A 17,953-nucleotide genomic window follows, 5' to 3' on the forward strand; every position below is an offset into this window, starting at 1 on the left:
GTTGAGTCCTTTCACAGAGTTAGCGCTGACCCAGGCCTTAAACCTCTTCTTATCCACCTCATTTTTCTGGTTTTCTGCTCGAAATGACATGCCCACAGTGAATATAGAATATCTCCACAATCACAAGGGCCTTCATAATCAGGGGTGCACATAACTTTTTGGGGCCAGTGCTCAGAGGAGCACCTAGGGATGCTGCTTGGTGCTCCCCGAGCTCGCGAGTCACGACCCGTCCCACAGGATGGATGAAAAAGGGATACATGGATAACTTATATTAGCAAAACGACATTTATTCATAAATAAAGATGAACGAACAAATGATTGTGTGCAAAACAAAAGAAACAAATGCAAAATCAAATGACTGCTCTTTAAGCATGAAAGTCTGTCAGACTCCTTTAAACACACTGAAATCAACTGACATCTCTTTAAGCACTAACTGAATGTCTGTTCTTTAAACACAATGAAATCAACTGACATCTCTTTAAGCACTAACTGAATGTCTGTTCTTTAAACACAATGAAATCAACTGACATCTCTTTAAGCACTGCTCTGTTCTGTAAACACTGAAATCAACTTTTCAACAAAAAGTTACAGCCTAAGCATTTACTTATGCTTAATCATCATCACTGCTCTCTTGACTGCTGTAAGTTATCACTGTCCTCAATTTCAACCATGGTAGAGGATGTTGTAGGGCAGGCCATCACTTTAAATAGCTCGTTATTTTGATTGTGCAACAAAGTCTTTTTTTTTTTCTTCTAATAGAATTCCCAACCATATTCCCTGGGTCAGGGGTCTAGGTGCGATAATGAATCTGTAAAACAAACGTCTGAACGTTTGAAAGCTTCAGAGAAAAGAAACGTGAAGTCCCTTGGTGTTGTTTTTCCTTTTAGCGACGAGTCGTTCGGGACTGAATTTTCACGTGTCGGCGTGATAACCGTGATAACCGTGATAACCGTGCGATACGCGGAATGAAAGTACGAGTTACGATACTTTCCGAATGTTTTCGTGAGGGGAGTCGCCGTGGTCGTCGTGATGGATACTCGTCGGGCCTTCGGCTGAGGGGACGGCAAATAGTTACTTACCGTACTTGGTGGGGCTTGCTTCTTGGACCCAGCTGTTGGTGCGCAAAAGCGCCTTCATGCGGCTGATCTGCCGCGCAGCACGCATTTTGGCGACGCATGCGCACTGGCGCACCAGTTATGTGCACCCCTGTTCATAATGATCTTGTTATCAAATGAAAGCTAACACCTGTGGGGTGGCTGTAGTGTGTGTCAGAATCAAAATCTATGTTACTGTGTCAGAGTAAATAGAGCTAGAACATTATAAAACATCTCAAATTCAGTCTCCGCCTAAAAAAACAACAGCTTTTACAGTGAATATCACCTTGGAAACCTGATGACCAAGGCCAAATCATCTAGGAATCAGTACTCCAGGGTCTTATTAGTACTTGTGCCAAAGTCGATGCTAGTAATGTGAGCAAATGCAACTTTGTACCTGTTTTAGTACAGGTATGTTTAGGCGGACACCTATATGTTTAGGCCATTTGGAGATATTTTGGCACCATCTTTGCCATTTGACCTTTCTCATGTATCAGATTATTTATTTATTTATTTATTTTGGGGGGATTTTTTTGGGTTGGCCGACCAATGGTATGGAAATTCGGCGTTGAAACCGGACATGACACATTCTCCAGTTGGAGTAAACTGGAAGTGACTTCGGCCGTGTTTACCGTCTCGGAAACAAAATGGTGGCATCGTATAGCATGCAAAGTTGTGAAAAAAAATTGATATCGATGAAGAGAATTGATCGAGGTAAGCTCTTTATATCACTTCGGATCCACCTGTGGGTCCGTTGGATCAGAAAAGGCTGTAGGGGGCCATGTTAATCACAGTGCACCAGTCCAGACAAATCATCATCTCTAGACTAATATGGCATCAAATACAAGAAAATAGATATCCCAGCAAACCGCTAGCCTTACCCTAGACATGTGTGTTCATGTGTGAAGCCTACGATTTCAAAGAAGAAAAGTCTCCACATGTAGAAGCACCATCTACTATCCCTGGACGGATCAATTAGTGAACAGTGGAGAAGTGGCATCGCTGCACACAGCAACACGACATCACCATGTCCTCTGGTCCCACGCATCCCATAGATAACAGTACTAACAGGCCCTGTGTGAAAAACACTGAGCCCCATACCATCGAGTCATTAGCTGTGAGCCATATGTGATAGAAATAACAAGTCACACGGCGTCATATCAAGATCCAAGCGTCAGAGAGACATGGGAATATATCGGAGGATGATTGACATCATTGTTGAGGAGCCTTTGAATAGTCCTATTCTTGTTGACTTTGTTGGATGTACAGTACATTCCAATATTGTATCAATTAGGTAAGTTAAGGTTAGGTAAGGTGAAACTTGATTCTGACACACGTTAGTCATCTACCATTCCAAGAGAACGAATGTGATGTCGCAGAGATGAAGAGATAAGGTGCCAATTAGTGGATGATGGTTTCTCTCGAACAGTTACGAAGCAAACATTCATTAGTGCCCACCTTGTCTTTAAAAGCCTACCTGACATCAGTCACTAAACTATTCAAGCCTGCCTTTGACACCCATGATGAAGCTTTCTCTGAGTCTAGACAGCAAGCTCTTCCTCCTTCCCTTATCCCCCTGATTCTTCACACATACTAGGGATGGTTTCTCTCTCTCTTTTCAGCCAATAACAACACAGTGCTAATTACTGAACTAAAAGCTACTCTAGAGTTAAAACGACTTGTGGGGGGGGGGGGGGGGGGGTCTGCTAATCAAGGCCTGTCTAATTGAATGTTAACAGCAGTTGCTTGTGGCCTTTCTCTGCCACTTGCGCACAGCATAAACCTGGAGCCTTGATTATAGCGTATTAAATGTAATAAATAGGATGAAAATGCACTTCATTATCTCTATGTGGCCTTATCAAAATGGTTTGCGTACTGCGTATCTTACTGGCTTTGATTGGAGAAGAGTGGAAGGGAACGTCAGACACAGAGATTCATTACAAAGACCCAAGCAGATACTGTGCCCTTCCAAAGTCACATACAGTATGACGCAATTGTTCCACTGTCAGAGTTGGCGTTTAGGGACTCCTGTAAAGCTCCATGACAGAATGTTCTATATCTGATTCCCGTTTCACTGTGGTTACTTAGACGACATCATGGTTTGCGGTTTTGCTTTTTTCATCCCCAGCAAACAGGAGATCCATGTAACTCTGATATGTAGAGTACTCACATATACAGCACACTGTGTTCGCTATCGTATGTCTGTGCCGGCCTCCAGGCAACGTCAGACGTTAGTGTGTAGTGGAATACCAACCCTCCGTAGCCAAGTGTGTGTGTGTGTGTGTGTGTGTGTGTGTGTGTGTGTGTGTGTGTGAGTGTGTGTGTGTGTGTGTGTGTGTGTGTGTGTGTGTGTGCATGTGTGCATGTGTGCGTGTGCGTGTGTGTGTGCGTGTGCGTGTGTGTGCATGTGTGCGTGTGTATGTGTTTCTGTGTGTGTGTGTGTGTGTGTGTGTGTGTGTGCGTGTGCGTGTGCGTGTGTGTGTGTGTTACTGTTTGTGTGTGTGTGTGTGTGTGCGTGTGTGTGTGCATGTGTGCATGTGTGTGTGTGGTGCTATGAAACCGACAGCCAGCCAAAGCGCCGCCTGATGAAGAGGCGCTGGGCGTTGTGGAATCCTGAGGCTCAGAGGAGATCTGGTGTTTTGTTGAGCGCTTGCTACTATTAATGAGCATAACGTCACGTGGACAAAATGTTGTTGGACAAAATGTTGATGTGTTCAATACTTGTTTCCCCCACTGTACATGTCAGGGAATACACGTGTATGTACAGTGTATGTACAGTGGGGGGAAATAAGTATTGAAAATAAGTATTGAACACAAAACAAGTATCTGTCCAGCAAATGTATTTCCAGTGAGCCTATTCAAGTTAACTTTGGTATTTACTCAAACAATCCAGCCAAAAGATCTAAACATTAAAGTATGTATGTAAATATAGTTGTGTGTAATAAAGTGGAATGAAACAGGAAAAAAGTTTTGCACACTGGCACACTGAAAACATTTTTGAAACATCAAACCTTTAATTTAAGTAAATATATTCCGGAAAAAAAAATCGGTCATCAAGAAATAATTATTCCTAACTAAACCATGTGTTTCACAAATATTGACACCCCTGCATTTAATACTTCATACTACCTCCCTTTGCCAATAAAACACCACTGAGTCTTCTCCTGTAACATCTAATAAGGTTGGAGAATACAGAGCAAGAAATCCATTCCTTTTTACAGAATCTCAGGTGCCAATAATTGTGGAGGGCACTGTCATTTTCCTAGATGTTCACATTCAACAACTTTTCTGCATTTGACTTGTGCCTCGACGAGCAGATACAGATCAGCCAAAGAACATTGTATAAAGGAAACCAAGCCAGAGCATTACACAGTGCCAACAAGTTACTTCAAAGTATTACAACGACAGAGTTCACGATGCTAGCCTTAACTCTACCCATTCACGATGCTAGCCTTAACTCTACCCATTCATGATGGCAGCCTTAACTCTACCCATTCATGATGCTAGCCTTAACTCTACCCATTCATGATGCTAGCCTTAACTCTACCCATTCATGATGCTAGCCTTAACTCTACCCATTCATGATGCTAGCCTTAACTCTACCCATTCACGATGCTAGCCTTAACTCTACCCATTCATGATGCTAGCCTTAACTCTACCCATTCATGATGCTAGCCTTAACTCTACCCATTCATGATGCTAGCCTTAACTCTACCCATTCATGATGGCAGCCTTAACTCTACCCATTCATGATGGCAGCCTTAACTCTACCCATTCATGATGCTAGCCTTAACTCTACCCATTCATGATGCTAGCCTTAACTCTACCCATTCATGATGTTAGCCTTAACTCTACCCATTCATGATGCTAGCCTTAACTCTACCCATTCATGATGCTAGCCTTAACTCTACCCATTCATGATGGCAGCCTTAACTCTACCCATTCATGATGCTAGCCTTAACTCTACCCATTCATGATGCTAGCCTTAACTCTACCCATTCATGATGCTAGCCTTAACTCTACCCATTCATGATGCTAGCCTTAACTCTACCCATTCATGATGCTAGCCTTAACTCTACCCATTCATGATGCTAGCCTTAACTCTACCCATTCATGATGCTAGCCTTAACTCTACCCATTCATGATGCTAGCCTTAACTCTACCCATTCGTGATGCTAGCCTTAACTCTACCCATTCATGATGCTAGCCTTAACTCTACCCATTCATGATGGCAGCCTTAACTCTACCCATTCATGATGCTAGCCTTAACTCTACCCATTCATGATGCTAGCCTTAACTCTACCCATTCATGATGCTAGCCTTAACTCTACCCATTCATGATGCTAGCCTTAACTCTACCCATTCATGATGGCAGCCTTAACTCTACCCATTCATGATGCTAGCCTTAACTCTACCCATTCATGATGTTAGCCTTAACTCTACCCATTCATGATGTTCAGACCTTGGCTTTATTCAGAAAAATATAATTCACCGAATCCATTGCATTGCAATATTTTATATATATATATATATTTATTTTTTCAGAATAGACTGTGTGTCTGAACATTTGGTCGGTTGCCGACTTGTTCCCCCTTTCACCAGCTGCCGTCACATATGTGTCTGGCTCCACTAATAGCTGATGTGTGGTGGTTCACTGCCCTGCAGCACCTTGATGAACACAGGCCCAGACTGGGCAAACACACACACACACACCGGCCCAGACTGAGCACACACACACACACACACACACGCACACGCACGCACACACACGCACGCACACACACACACACACACACACCGGCCCAGACTGCACACACACACACACACACACACACACCCACACCAGCCCCGACTGGGCACACACACACACACGCAGACACACACACACACACACACACACACACACACGCACACATGCGCACACACACACACACAGCGGCCCAGACTGAGCACACACACACACACACACCGGCCCAGACTGAGCACACACACACACCACACACACACACACACACACACACACACCGACCCAGGCTGGGCTCCACTGGCTTAGTTACACAAGAAGACAGATGGAGGGAGGAGGGGGAGAGAACAGGAGAAGAACGGAGAGGAGGATGAGTATCGTGTTGGGGATGAGAGGATGAGTATCGTGTTGGGGATGAGAGGATGAGTATTGTGTTGAGGATGAGAGGATGAGTATTATGTTGAGGATGAGAGGATGAGTATCGTGTTGGGGATGAGAGGATGAGTATCGTGTTGGGGATGAGAGGATGAGTATCGTGTTGGGGATGAGAGGATGAGTATTGTGTTGGGGATGAGAGGATGAGTATCGTGTTGGGGATGAGAGGATGAGTATTGTGTTGGGGATGAGAGGATGAGTATTATGTTGAGGATGAGAGGATGAGTATCGTGTTGGGGATGAGAGGATGAGTATCGTGTTGGGGATGAGAGGATGAGTATTGTGTTGGGGATGAGAGGATGAGTATCGTGTTGGGGATGAGAGGATGAGTATTGTGTTGGGGATGAGAGGATGAGTATTATGTTGAGGATGAGAGGATGAGTATTATGTTGAGGATGAGAGGATGAGTATGGTGTTGGGTTAGGGTTAGTAGGGTGAGTACTGTCGACAGAGGCAGCAGATAGGTAGACAGTCAAGGAGAGTCCCACTTTATCACTGAATGGTTGGAGAAGGAATCCATCCCTCCAGTTCAATATCCAGAGACTCTCCACAGCGTTGGACCTTGACAGAAACGTGAGGCTGGCTGCTCATATGAAGGTCCATCCTGGTCCATCCTGGTCCTTCCTGGTCCATCCTGGTCATCTCCAGACCCGCTGGACCGCTGACCGGACGCTCCTTCTAGCCCCGTTTACATTACTTGCACACACACACACACACACACACACACACACACTGTCCCCTGCACACACACACACTGAGCCCCCCACACTGAGCCCCCGCCCCCACACTGAGCCCCCCACACTGAGACCCCCCACAATAACCCGCCGCCCCCACACTGAGCCTCCTCACACTGACCCCCCCCCACACACACACTGAGCCCCCCCACACTGACCCCCCCCCATACTGACCCCCCCCCCCCCCACACACACACCGCTCGACGAGACGTCACGGACACCGACAAGACAGGCCAGGAAGAACGAGCGAGGCAAACAAACCCTCATGTCTGTTTTCTCCAGCGGCTGAGAGCCAGCGACCCAGCCAGAGAGAGTAATGCTTTTGATCATCGCAAATAACGCTTTGATGGTCGGAATAAAAAAAAGAGTAGAGTACCTTTTGATGTTGTTCTTTTTTTTCTTTCTTCTACCCCCTGATACCAGACAAGGTTTAAAGAATGGGAGTCATCACTTCCCCTGCGCTGACCCCAATTTGGGGGAGCTGTGTTTTGGGTAAACTAAGATCTGAGTCAGGGAGACGCTGAGTCAGGGCATCTTTCACGTCCTCGTATGATCTCTGAGATAGGCTGGGTGAAGGGAGAGCACTGTAGGGAGACATCCATAGGGGAGGTGGCGCAGAAATCGTCCAGGTTCAACTGAAATGGCTGCATTCTTAACTGGGACATTTTGGGGGCAATTCCTTGATACTGTAAAACATGTCTGGCTCTTTTTCGAGGTTCACTAAAGGAACTTGGTGGTCGGTATGACATGGTACTTCTAAAGAGTCGTACTTTAAGAACACCTATGGGGAATTCAAACGATTTCACGTTTGCTATCAACGGTAGCTCTGGTGATTTGAGACGTAGAAATGAAATGTAAAAAAAAAAAACGTGTGCAGATGTTCTGAGGACACTGATGCAGGATCATTAGGCCCATCTGAGAGGTACAGGTGGTCTTATGCAGTCTGGAGCGCACACATGCACGCGCACACACACACACGCACACGCACACGCACACACACACTCACACACAGCATTTGATTAATAAGTAAATGCATCCAGGCTGTGGATTAATAATGGAGAGAGAACTTTCAGCAGACGCATTGAACAAATCACTGCGCTCAAATCAATTGTGCTGCCGATGACAAGCCTCCTCCGCGTTCTATCAAACCACGTCTTGAATATTAACATGAGGCTTTGGGATCAGGGGAAAAGAGAAAGAAAAGTGTGTGTGTGTGTGTGCTGCTCACAGCACAGGTGTGCGACGAGACAAAAATGCACGGCAATGCAATGCAAGCTTATGAAAGGGCATTTTGTATCGTTATGAACAGCCAGCAACTATTAGTACAGCGTTCACTGTAGCCCTGTTATGCTGTGCTTAATGGACTTCAACAACATGTTTTTGCGCTACATGAAGTTCACCATCTCTAAATGGACGGATGCTAGATTGAACCATTTTGTGTTTCAAAATAGGTTACGTAACGGTGAAGAGGAACGAACCCACACTGCACGGAAATGTCCGTAAAAGATGGAACCAATTGTAGGAAACAGACCCTGTGTGCACTTTTGAACCCCTTTTGTACCCAAAGAGACTCTTTCTAGATGTATCATTTAGAATTAGAGTTGAGCTCAGCACGCTAAGTCCTTTATATCACTAAGTTCCATAATGGGATTCACTCTCCCGCCCTTATCTACCCACCTTCTCTCTCTCTCTCTCCGTTCCAGAACACAGATGACCTGTTGGTAGCGTCGGCTGAATGCCCCAGCGATGACGAAGACTTGGAGGAGTGTGAACCTGGAAATGGTGAGTCCTTTCAGGGGGTTCTGTGTGTCCAATACTGGGGGATCCACAAGCCCAAGCAGAGCAATAACCCACTGCTATCCCTTGCCCACTTTGCTCTACACTGTGACCCCCATGAACTCCCACATGCAGTTGTGATTGGCCAGATGTGTCGCCCCCCCCCCCCCCCCCCGCTCCTGGGTTTTTTCATTCAAGCCCACAGTGAGCTGGCCGTCCGGCTGAGATCTGCCAAGAACTCCTGCATACGTCCAAACTCCAGATAACACCAGACTTCAGGTCAGACTTTCAGGTTCCCCCCTGGGCATGTTTCTGTGTTCTAATAGTGGGAGGCTCAAACCAAAGTGTTACCCCTACTGCAGCCTGTGTGGCCCTCGGGTATGACATAACCGTTGTAGAACCATAGGGAGGGTTTAGAGCCCTTTCGCATTACCTCGACGTTATTGTTTTGGTGTGGGAGTTGCAGAGGTGAAACACAGGTCAAAATGTAAGTTGAAAAGCGATACAGCACAATACACTGTTTCTCTGTGAGCTTTCACTGTAGGATGTAGACAGAAATAGAGGTTCAATTCCGTTTTTTTTTTATCAAAAGGAGAAGTTTTTTTTCCGTGGCTGCTATACCCAGACTCTCTCTGGGGAAGCGCTCACGCACGCACACGCACACACACACACACACACACACACACCACACACACCACACACACATCCAGATACTCATCTCATACTGACAATCATCTCTCTCACTACAGGCGTTAAGTTTCTTCTCAGCTTCCCCCCCAGAGACACAACAACAATCATAGCGACAGGACGTCATCCCCGCTAGCAGACAGTGAAAGAGCTCTGGGAGATTGTCCCTTGTACGAAACCCAGACAGGCTGTGTAACCTGTGAAGTCTACGGCTGAAAACAAGACCCTTCCCTTTCGCCTTTACACTTGGAGAGACACAGTCAGTCCTTATCAGATATGAGCCCATGGCTGGGGATCTACCTTTCGGTATCACTGTGCGGTGGAGCCTGACCAGATGAGGCAGGAGAGGAACAAAAATAGCTTTGATTGTTCTCTGTAATAATAATAAGAATAATAATTCATTGTATATAGCGCTTTTCCAAGGCTCATAGACGCTGTAACTGGGGATGTAGACTAATGATAATCCATATTGATCAATAATGAAGGCTCCCTACTGTCGCAAGCAGGGGTCCTCTGTGATTGTGTTATGTAGTCGGTGCTAAAGGGCTGGTAGGATTTTGGGCTAAATCCCGATGTTAGGAACAATGACACTTGATGGCTTGTCATTTGACCCAAAGTCCAAAGGGAGACAAACAAACCAATACCACACACACACACACATTCCAAATCATATACAAAGAGACAGTGGATACAAAGAAACTGGGACATAATCATAGCATTAAAGGGATAGTTCCGTTTTTTGTTTTTTTTACCTCATTTTCGTCATCAAAAGCACAGAAAACAACAATAGGGTTCTGTAGAAAAGTATTGTATTGTTTCTATAGAAAATGATCATTGTGCCTTTGAATAGAATAGACTAGCTACTTCAAACGAATGATACTGTTCCGCTCAAGTGAATGACGCATTGTTGTTGTTGTTTTTAAGTTTCACTCTCTGGTGCACGGATGTAAGGAAAAATGGGTTCCAAACAAGTATTGGATAATCAGTCCTATTGGATAGTCAGTTTGAATAATACGTTTATGCTTAAATGTGGAAATAACCAATTGTGCATGTACAGTACAGGCCACAAAAATATGAGATGGCTGTATTTAGATTTAGAATGAGCATGTACACGGGTATGGCTAAATGATAGCCGCGGAGACAGATAAGAAATATGACCGAAAGTGTCTGGATGAGCCTACAACAATCCAAGTAAGTGGAAAATCAGATCTAACATTGAACAACCTGAACTATCCCTTTAAACAACCTGAACTATCCCTTTAAACAACCTGAACTATCCCTTTAAACAACCTGAACTATCCCTTTAAACAACCTGAACTGTCCCTTTAAACAACCTGAACCATCCCTTTAAACAACCTGAACTATCCCTTTAAACAACCTGAACCATCCCTTTAAACAACCTGAACTATCCCTTTAAACAACCTGAACCATCCCTTTAAACAACCTGAACTGTCCCTTTAAACAACCTGAACCATCCCTTTAAACAACCTGAACTATCCCTTTAAACAACCTGAACTATCCCTTTAAACAACCTGAACTATCCCTTTAAACAACCTGAACTATCCCTTTAAACAACCTGAACCATCCCTTTAAACAACCTGAACTATCCCTTTAAACAACCTGAACTATCCCTTTAAACAACCTGAACTATCCCTTTAAACAACCTGAACTATCCCTTTAAACAACCTGAACTATCCCTTCAAACAACCTGAACTATCCCTTTAAACAACCTGAACTATCCCTTTAAACAACCTGAACTATCCCTTTAAACAACCTGAACTATCCCTTTAAACAACCTGAACTATCCCTTTAAACAACCTGAACTATCCCTTTAAACAACCTGAACCATCCCTTTAAACAACCTGAACTATCACTTTAAACAACCTGAACTATCCCTTTAAACAACCTGAACTATCCCTTTAAACAACCTGAACTATCCCTTTAAACAACCTGAACTATCCCTTTAAAGGAGAGCAGCTGCAGACAACAGTGAGAGAGAACATACAGTATATCTTCAAGGAGTGATTGGCATTGAGATGCGCGTCACGTCCCTTTGCGCTCAGAGGAGAGAGAGAGAGAGAGAGAGAGAGAGAGAGAGAGAGAGAGAGAGAGAGAGAGAGAGAGAGAGAGAGAGAGAGAGAGAGAGAGGGAGGGAGGGAAGGCGGGAGAGAGAGGGAGAGATCTGGGATCCCTCCGAAACGTCTGATGAGTCTTCTATCCGCCCGGCCTCTCCCACTGGGCTAATTAATCTTTGGCCTCGTTAGGAAGCCTTAATTACATCATCCTACCAAGCTGGATTTAGATTTTCTGGTTTTTAATGAGCCGACACCAGAATAGGGAGAATACGTATCAGGCCCCCCTTTACTATCTACAAAGGGGACAGGGGAGGATTGAAGTACACACACACAAAGAAGGAAAATGTATATTATAGACAGTTTACTCTTCTCTTTCTATTTTGCGAAAACAATCTCAATCTCACATACTGCAACTTGTGTTTTTCCGCAGTTTCTGTGCACAATCTGTGTTACGGCTGAAAGTGTCCCAAGGAAACAAAAGGCACTAAACCAAAGTGCTGCTCAAAAAGCTGTGCACATAAAGCCAGCCACAACATAAGAAAATGGTCAGAGTCACTGAAATGGTGTATGAAAGGTTAATGCTTTAATATTCTCTTAATATTCACTAATAAGGATATATGGTCCTAGCAGAAAGCACTACAGCCCCCTTGTGGCCAAACTGACCTGTCACTCTCACTGGTCATCTTGAGGGTGGCTAGGAGTGGTCATCTTTAGAGTGGCTAGGTGTTGCATACATTGTGATTGTATCAACAGAGGGGTTAAGAGTTACTACATCCTGTCTGTATCAATATAGGTGACACGGTCTGGTGAACATTTCTGCAAGTCCAAATGACCAAAAAGCGTTTTCCGCTTTAGGAACGCTAAATACTTTATTCAAATCCTAAGGATTTGTTCGAAAGCAAGGACTGTGTGATCATCTAATGCGTTTTAGCATGTTGATGTTCTATCAGCATGTTGTGATGTGCTAAACATGCAGTTAGATCGTAGTGATGTTCTTTCTTAGCTGGTAGCAAACGATTCAGAGCGCTTTTTTCTCCGGTATTTGGTTTGAGGTGTACCAACATTAAAATAAGCATATCTTCAACTATTTTCAGATTTCAATGTATGACACATCATTTGAAATCTTACAATCTGCACTTTCATAATTTGTAAAAAAATAAAATAATAATAATTTTAAAAAAATGTTTGAATACACTCAGTGTCAAGTCAAGTGCTATCAGTTACGCTGAAAAAGTCAGGCCTTGAAAATAACATTCATATGTCAGACACACATCCTAGCAAATATTTTTTTATTTAATGAGATGTGCCTCTTGAGTACTTTGGAGGAAACTGTATTTGGAAAGAACATCTGTTCACTGTAAAGCAGCACCCTGTTGCTCGTGGAGCATTACCAATTAGTGTTTGAAGACACAAACCCTTCCTCAAGGCATATGACATACAATATGTGGACTGTCTGTTACACGATGGACATAATATTGCACATTATTTAGTTTGATGGAAGGCTACAGCATTGGTAGTCCACTGTAGAGAGGAACACCACACTGTTTCCATCCAAAATATAGTGAAAGCCCAATTTCCCCCCAACAATTCTCTTTGTAAATGTTTCAAGTGGCTATGGACCAAACGACCTGATCGACAGAACAACTAAGTCCCACGGTTTGTTTGGTCTCCTTGGACTCTTTTGCATCAGTCTCCATCTGCAATGTTCTGGTTTATGAGAGAAACAGAACCAATGTCCTGGTTTATGAGAGAAACAGAACCAATGTCCTGGTTAGAGAAACAGAAACAATGTCCTGGTGTATGAGAGAAACAGAACCAATGTTCTGGTTTATGAGAGAAACAGAAACAGAGCCCTTTAGTGAATTGATTTGGTATAAAGAGGTGAGTCATCATACTCTAGTGCTGTAGAGTTGGTATTACACAGAGCAGCACACACTACACCAAGTGCCTTGACTACGGGAAGAGCTGAACCGTCTCAACAGGTGACGTCATTTCACAATGGAGCGAGTCAAGTACATGTTCAATCTCCCCCAAAAACACAGATGCATCTCAATACATTCTCAATGCAGTCTGACTTCTTGGCAGTTCTCAGTGGGAAGGTTGTAAAGGCTTTGATGGTGCCTGTTTGAACATGCCCATTCACAGCAGCCAGCACGGCATTCGATGTGGCCAGCCCGTGGGTGAGATCTGACCAATCAGAAGCTGCATGTGGACTGACAGGGTTGAACAGAACTGGGTGTGCAGCTGGCTCCATCTACTCCAGACTAAGGAAATCAGACACTCAGAAATGAGTTTGCCGAGGTTGAGTGAGGGGGCTATATTATGCCGATATATCTGTGTGTTCACTTTGTGTCTGAGGGCTGAGAATGCCATATTTTTCATCTATCCTTTGGCCTGTGGCACAGTACATCTTGTTTTTTAAACATGATTCCAAAGTCAAAGCTGCTGCTATTCCCACAAAACAACAATCTCTGTGCCCCAGTAGAGTGGTGGTGGTGGGCGCCTTTGCTGGGATGGTCGTCTTAAAACACTTTTTTCAATGTGTAACGTGCATTACACACTTATCCATCTAACCTGATTTGTTAAAAGAGGCCAGATCTTTAGCTTAAAAGAGGCCACATCTTTAGCCTTTACTCATGTTGGCATGGCATGTTTTCAATGTGTCAAGCTATCACAGTGCGTAGCCTACAACGAGCAGTAACACCAGATGTTATGTAGCTTCATAAATGCTCTAGTTTCTCACAACATGTTTCAATGTCAGGCCCCTGTAACTGGGCCACACTGTGGCACTTCACAGAGAGGGGTCGGCATCATACAGAGAAGCAGGCATATACAGCCTAAGCGTCACATTGGCACCATTTCAGTCACAGACACAGATGGCAGGGTACAGATCGCAAGCTACTGCTATCTCATCCTCGACTTAGTGAAGAGTCCAGAGTATCCGAAAAAATATAATGTGTCTTATGAAATATTAAATATTGCAAAATATGTAGGTAACAATGGTTTGTTAATTTCCCCCTCTGTTCCTCCAATACGCCACCAACTCTCGTTTCCTTCAAGGTGAATCTCAACCCTCAGACACAGTCACCTCAGTACTTCAAGAGAAACGGCCATTTTGCCTTTTTAGTTGTAGATGATGGGAGAGGGCTGGATCCTACGGTTGACTTCTGACTAACCTTTCTCTTTTCAGCATTCATGTTTTTTCCTCCTTTCAAGGCCTCTTTCTGTTCTGTGTATTACTATTGCTAATCCTTTTCAAGGTTTTGTAAACCGTTGTGCATATTCCCCCTGAATCAAAGCCCCCAATTCCCTTCTGGAATTGTGGGTGTTTTTGGGGAAAATGTGGTGTTGGGCTTGGGGACTTGAGTGCTGATCAGATACATGCGCCTGGAGTGACTATACTCTAGAATCTCTCTCCAAATCCACACTCTCACAATCACTCGTTCTAGCCTCTCGTCATAGTGACACTAATTTACCTCATCAAATTCACAAAGAGCCGGTCATGACAAAAATGCTGATGGGTATTTGATGGATATTTCCTTTGTCATGTTTTGCTCCTGCCTTCCCCTGTTCATAAGGAAATCATGTAATAATCATTAAAAATACCCTGTTCGCTTAGAAAATGGTTTCTGTGATTGTGACCCTAGCACAATTATAGATATGGCTGGGGGCAACAAATTGTTTTCGTAAAACAAATGTAACTTGTGACTAGATTGTCTATCAATGATTGTGCTGTGTACTGTTAACATTTTCCCATTATGTTTAACTCTCCAATTGGTCGTCCTATGTTTTACAGAATGATTTTTGTCCTGAATTAACTTCAAAGCAATGTCTTACTTGTTACACCCAAAAATTAATTTTTTTATTCATTCTGGGTCTGATTATTTTACAAAGGACAAAAAAGTAGTTCACAGAACCATTTAATCCCCTCAAAGACTGAAGAATAACCAATCACAGAGATTTTATAAAGAATTATTAACTGTGTCGGTTGAGTATCAAAGAGTAGGAATGTGAATGCCACATATTTCCCTACATACTGTCTAGTATATCTAGTGGGAGGGACGTGGGTGTTAGAAACATATCTGAGAGAGAAGATATTAGGCTTGGCTGTCCATCACAGGGTACTGTACTGTGAAAACTGTGTTTGGTTGTAAGTTAGGGGCGTCAGTGTCCTGCATCTGGTCTTCAGGGTTTGCATACAGATTAAGCTAATTAGAAATGAGCAGTAGAAATCACCATGCCTGCAGGGAGAATGGAATTGAACCCATTCTTTATGAAAATGATCTTATTTTCCACACAAAAAAAAGGAAATGGGGGGAAAGTTGTTTATAACTATCCGAGAACAATCTTACACAGCTTTCTTTTTGTAATTTTTTTTTTCATGCAAAAATCATGCGGCCAATTTGTTGATGTAAGTGACCTGAACTCCGTGGTTTGCTATCTTATTTAACCAGTCACAGCAAAGAGATCGAAAAGATAGTGTAGTCAGAATATAACAGTGTAGACAGACTGACAGTATAAAGATAGTGTAGTCAGAATATAACAGTATAGACAGACTGACAGAAAAGGATAGGCTTGTATCTTGTAGATGTTAATCTGTTTGTAGTTTGTAGTTTGTAGTTCGTAGTCTACTTTTAACATGTTGTACAAGTACAACAATAACATTTCATATCTTATCATACTTATAGTGTAGAATAGTGAGATGGCAGAGAATAGATAGAATATGTATTTTTTATATTTATACCAGTATGTATTTACAACAGTTTCCTCAGATAGTCAGCTTTTAAATAGAACACTAGAAACTAACTAAACTTGAACTTAAACTTTATAACTAACCTCATGTTAAGTTTTAGTGCTGTTCTAATAATGGTTACCTGTTTTTGCTGTCTTAATTTTGACTGTTGTTTTGTTTTTGGTCCAGAGGGGGCGCTCTCAGTTTCTTACTAACGTGTTTTTTTCCCTCCGTTGTCTCTTTCTTGTTCTAGGAGGTGAATTAGTGTTGCCCATAATAACGGTGGACTCCCTAGACCCCCCGTCAATCGCCACCCGCTACCCTGTAATCCCCCCGCCCCCCACCTACCGCCCCTTACTCACCTTGCTCGAAACCACCAAAGAGTCCCTCCCCCTGCCCGACGGCCGGCCCCCCTGTCCCCTGGACCAGGAGGACTGCGACGAGCCCATCGAGGTGTCCGCCTATGGCTCAGGTGAGATGACCGAGTCGGACGACGAGGACTATTACAAAAACCTCCCCCTCGTCACCGACAGGACAGTCCTCCCCCCTCCCCCGGCCGCCGAGGGCGGTGTCCAGAACCCCCGTGGCGACCGCCACTTCTCCCGCGCCCCCAACTCCCACCGCCCCCCCCTCTCGTCCACCCCCACGGCCAACCCCGACCAGCTCGGCCCCCGACTCAAGCCCGGCAGCAGCGCCGGCAGTAACAACATCCCCGCTGGCAAAATGAACACCCGGGACCAGGTGCTGCTGCCGCCCGCCCACCCCTCCTCCTCCGACCCGGAGCACGGCGGCCGCCACCGCCACGTCCCCGGAGTAACCTACCCGCCTAACTTCCCCCATGTGCCCACCCCAGACCCCACGTCCCCGGAGAGAGGCCCAGGCGCGGTGGAGGTGCAGCAGTCGAGCAGCACCACCGGCATGGTGGTGGGCATCGTGGCGGCCGCCGCCCTCTGCATCCTCATCCTGCTCTACGCCATGTACAAGTACCGCAACCGGGACGAGGGCTCCTACCAGGTGGACCAGAGCCGCAACTACATCAGCAACTCGGCCACGCAGAGCAACGGGACCCTGGTGAAAGAGAAACAGCCCAGCACTGCCAAGACCACCACCAAGAACAAGAAGAACAAAGACAAGGAGTACTACGTCTGAGACCAAGCCAAGAGGAAGACAGGCGGTGCACAACGAGAGAGAGAGAGGAAGGGAGAGGAGAGGAGAGGGGAGGATAACGGAGAGGTAGAGATAGGAGAGGTAAGGGAGGTGCAGAATAGGATAATGGGTAACATTTTTGCTGGCAGAGTTTTATTTGATTTAGTATACACATTACCATGTAGCCAAAACTACCTGGTCCTCCTCAGCCCCTTTAGAGATGAAAGCAGAGGGAGAAGGAATGGGATTGGCACAATAACTGGCATTTCTTCATCAGATACTCTGTAGACAATACAGGATATCGGATAGACCTACATACATATCGACATATTTCAGTTTTCACATTTTATCCCACACATATTTTTCACTAGAATGATAGTGCTTCTTTTTTATGTACTGTATGACATTTTCTTTGAAAACATAGACCGAAAAACAAGTCATAGAAAGAAAGAATGGCCACCAAACCACACTCAATACAACGTAATTTTGTGCCAACAGCCATACCCGATGGTCATGTTCCAGAGCTAATT

General features: G+C 44.4%; 1 protein-coding gene across 1 annotated transcript in view; it reads left to right on the forward strand.

Moving 5' to 3' along the window:
* The window catches only part of nrxn2b (neurexin 2b), a gene marked incomplete at both ends in the record, with an annotated part of 540,835 nt that extends 523,409 nt beyond the window's left edge, over positions 1–17,426 (forward strand). The window contains 2 exon segments of the mRNA XM_080544021.1: positions 8,711–8,789; positions 16,531–17,426. Coding sequence (XP_080400147.1) covers positions 8,711–8,789; positions 16,531–17,426 — 975 coding nt within the window.
* Positions 17,427–17,953: the final 527 nt, after the last annotated feature.

Source organism: Nansenia antarctica, assembly GCF_963989245.1.
Source record: "Nansenia antarctica genome assembly, chromosome: 13".
Taxonomy (NCBI): Eukaryota; Metazoa; Chordata; class Actinopteri; order Argentiniformes; family Microstomatidae; genus Nansenia; species Nansenia antarctica.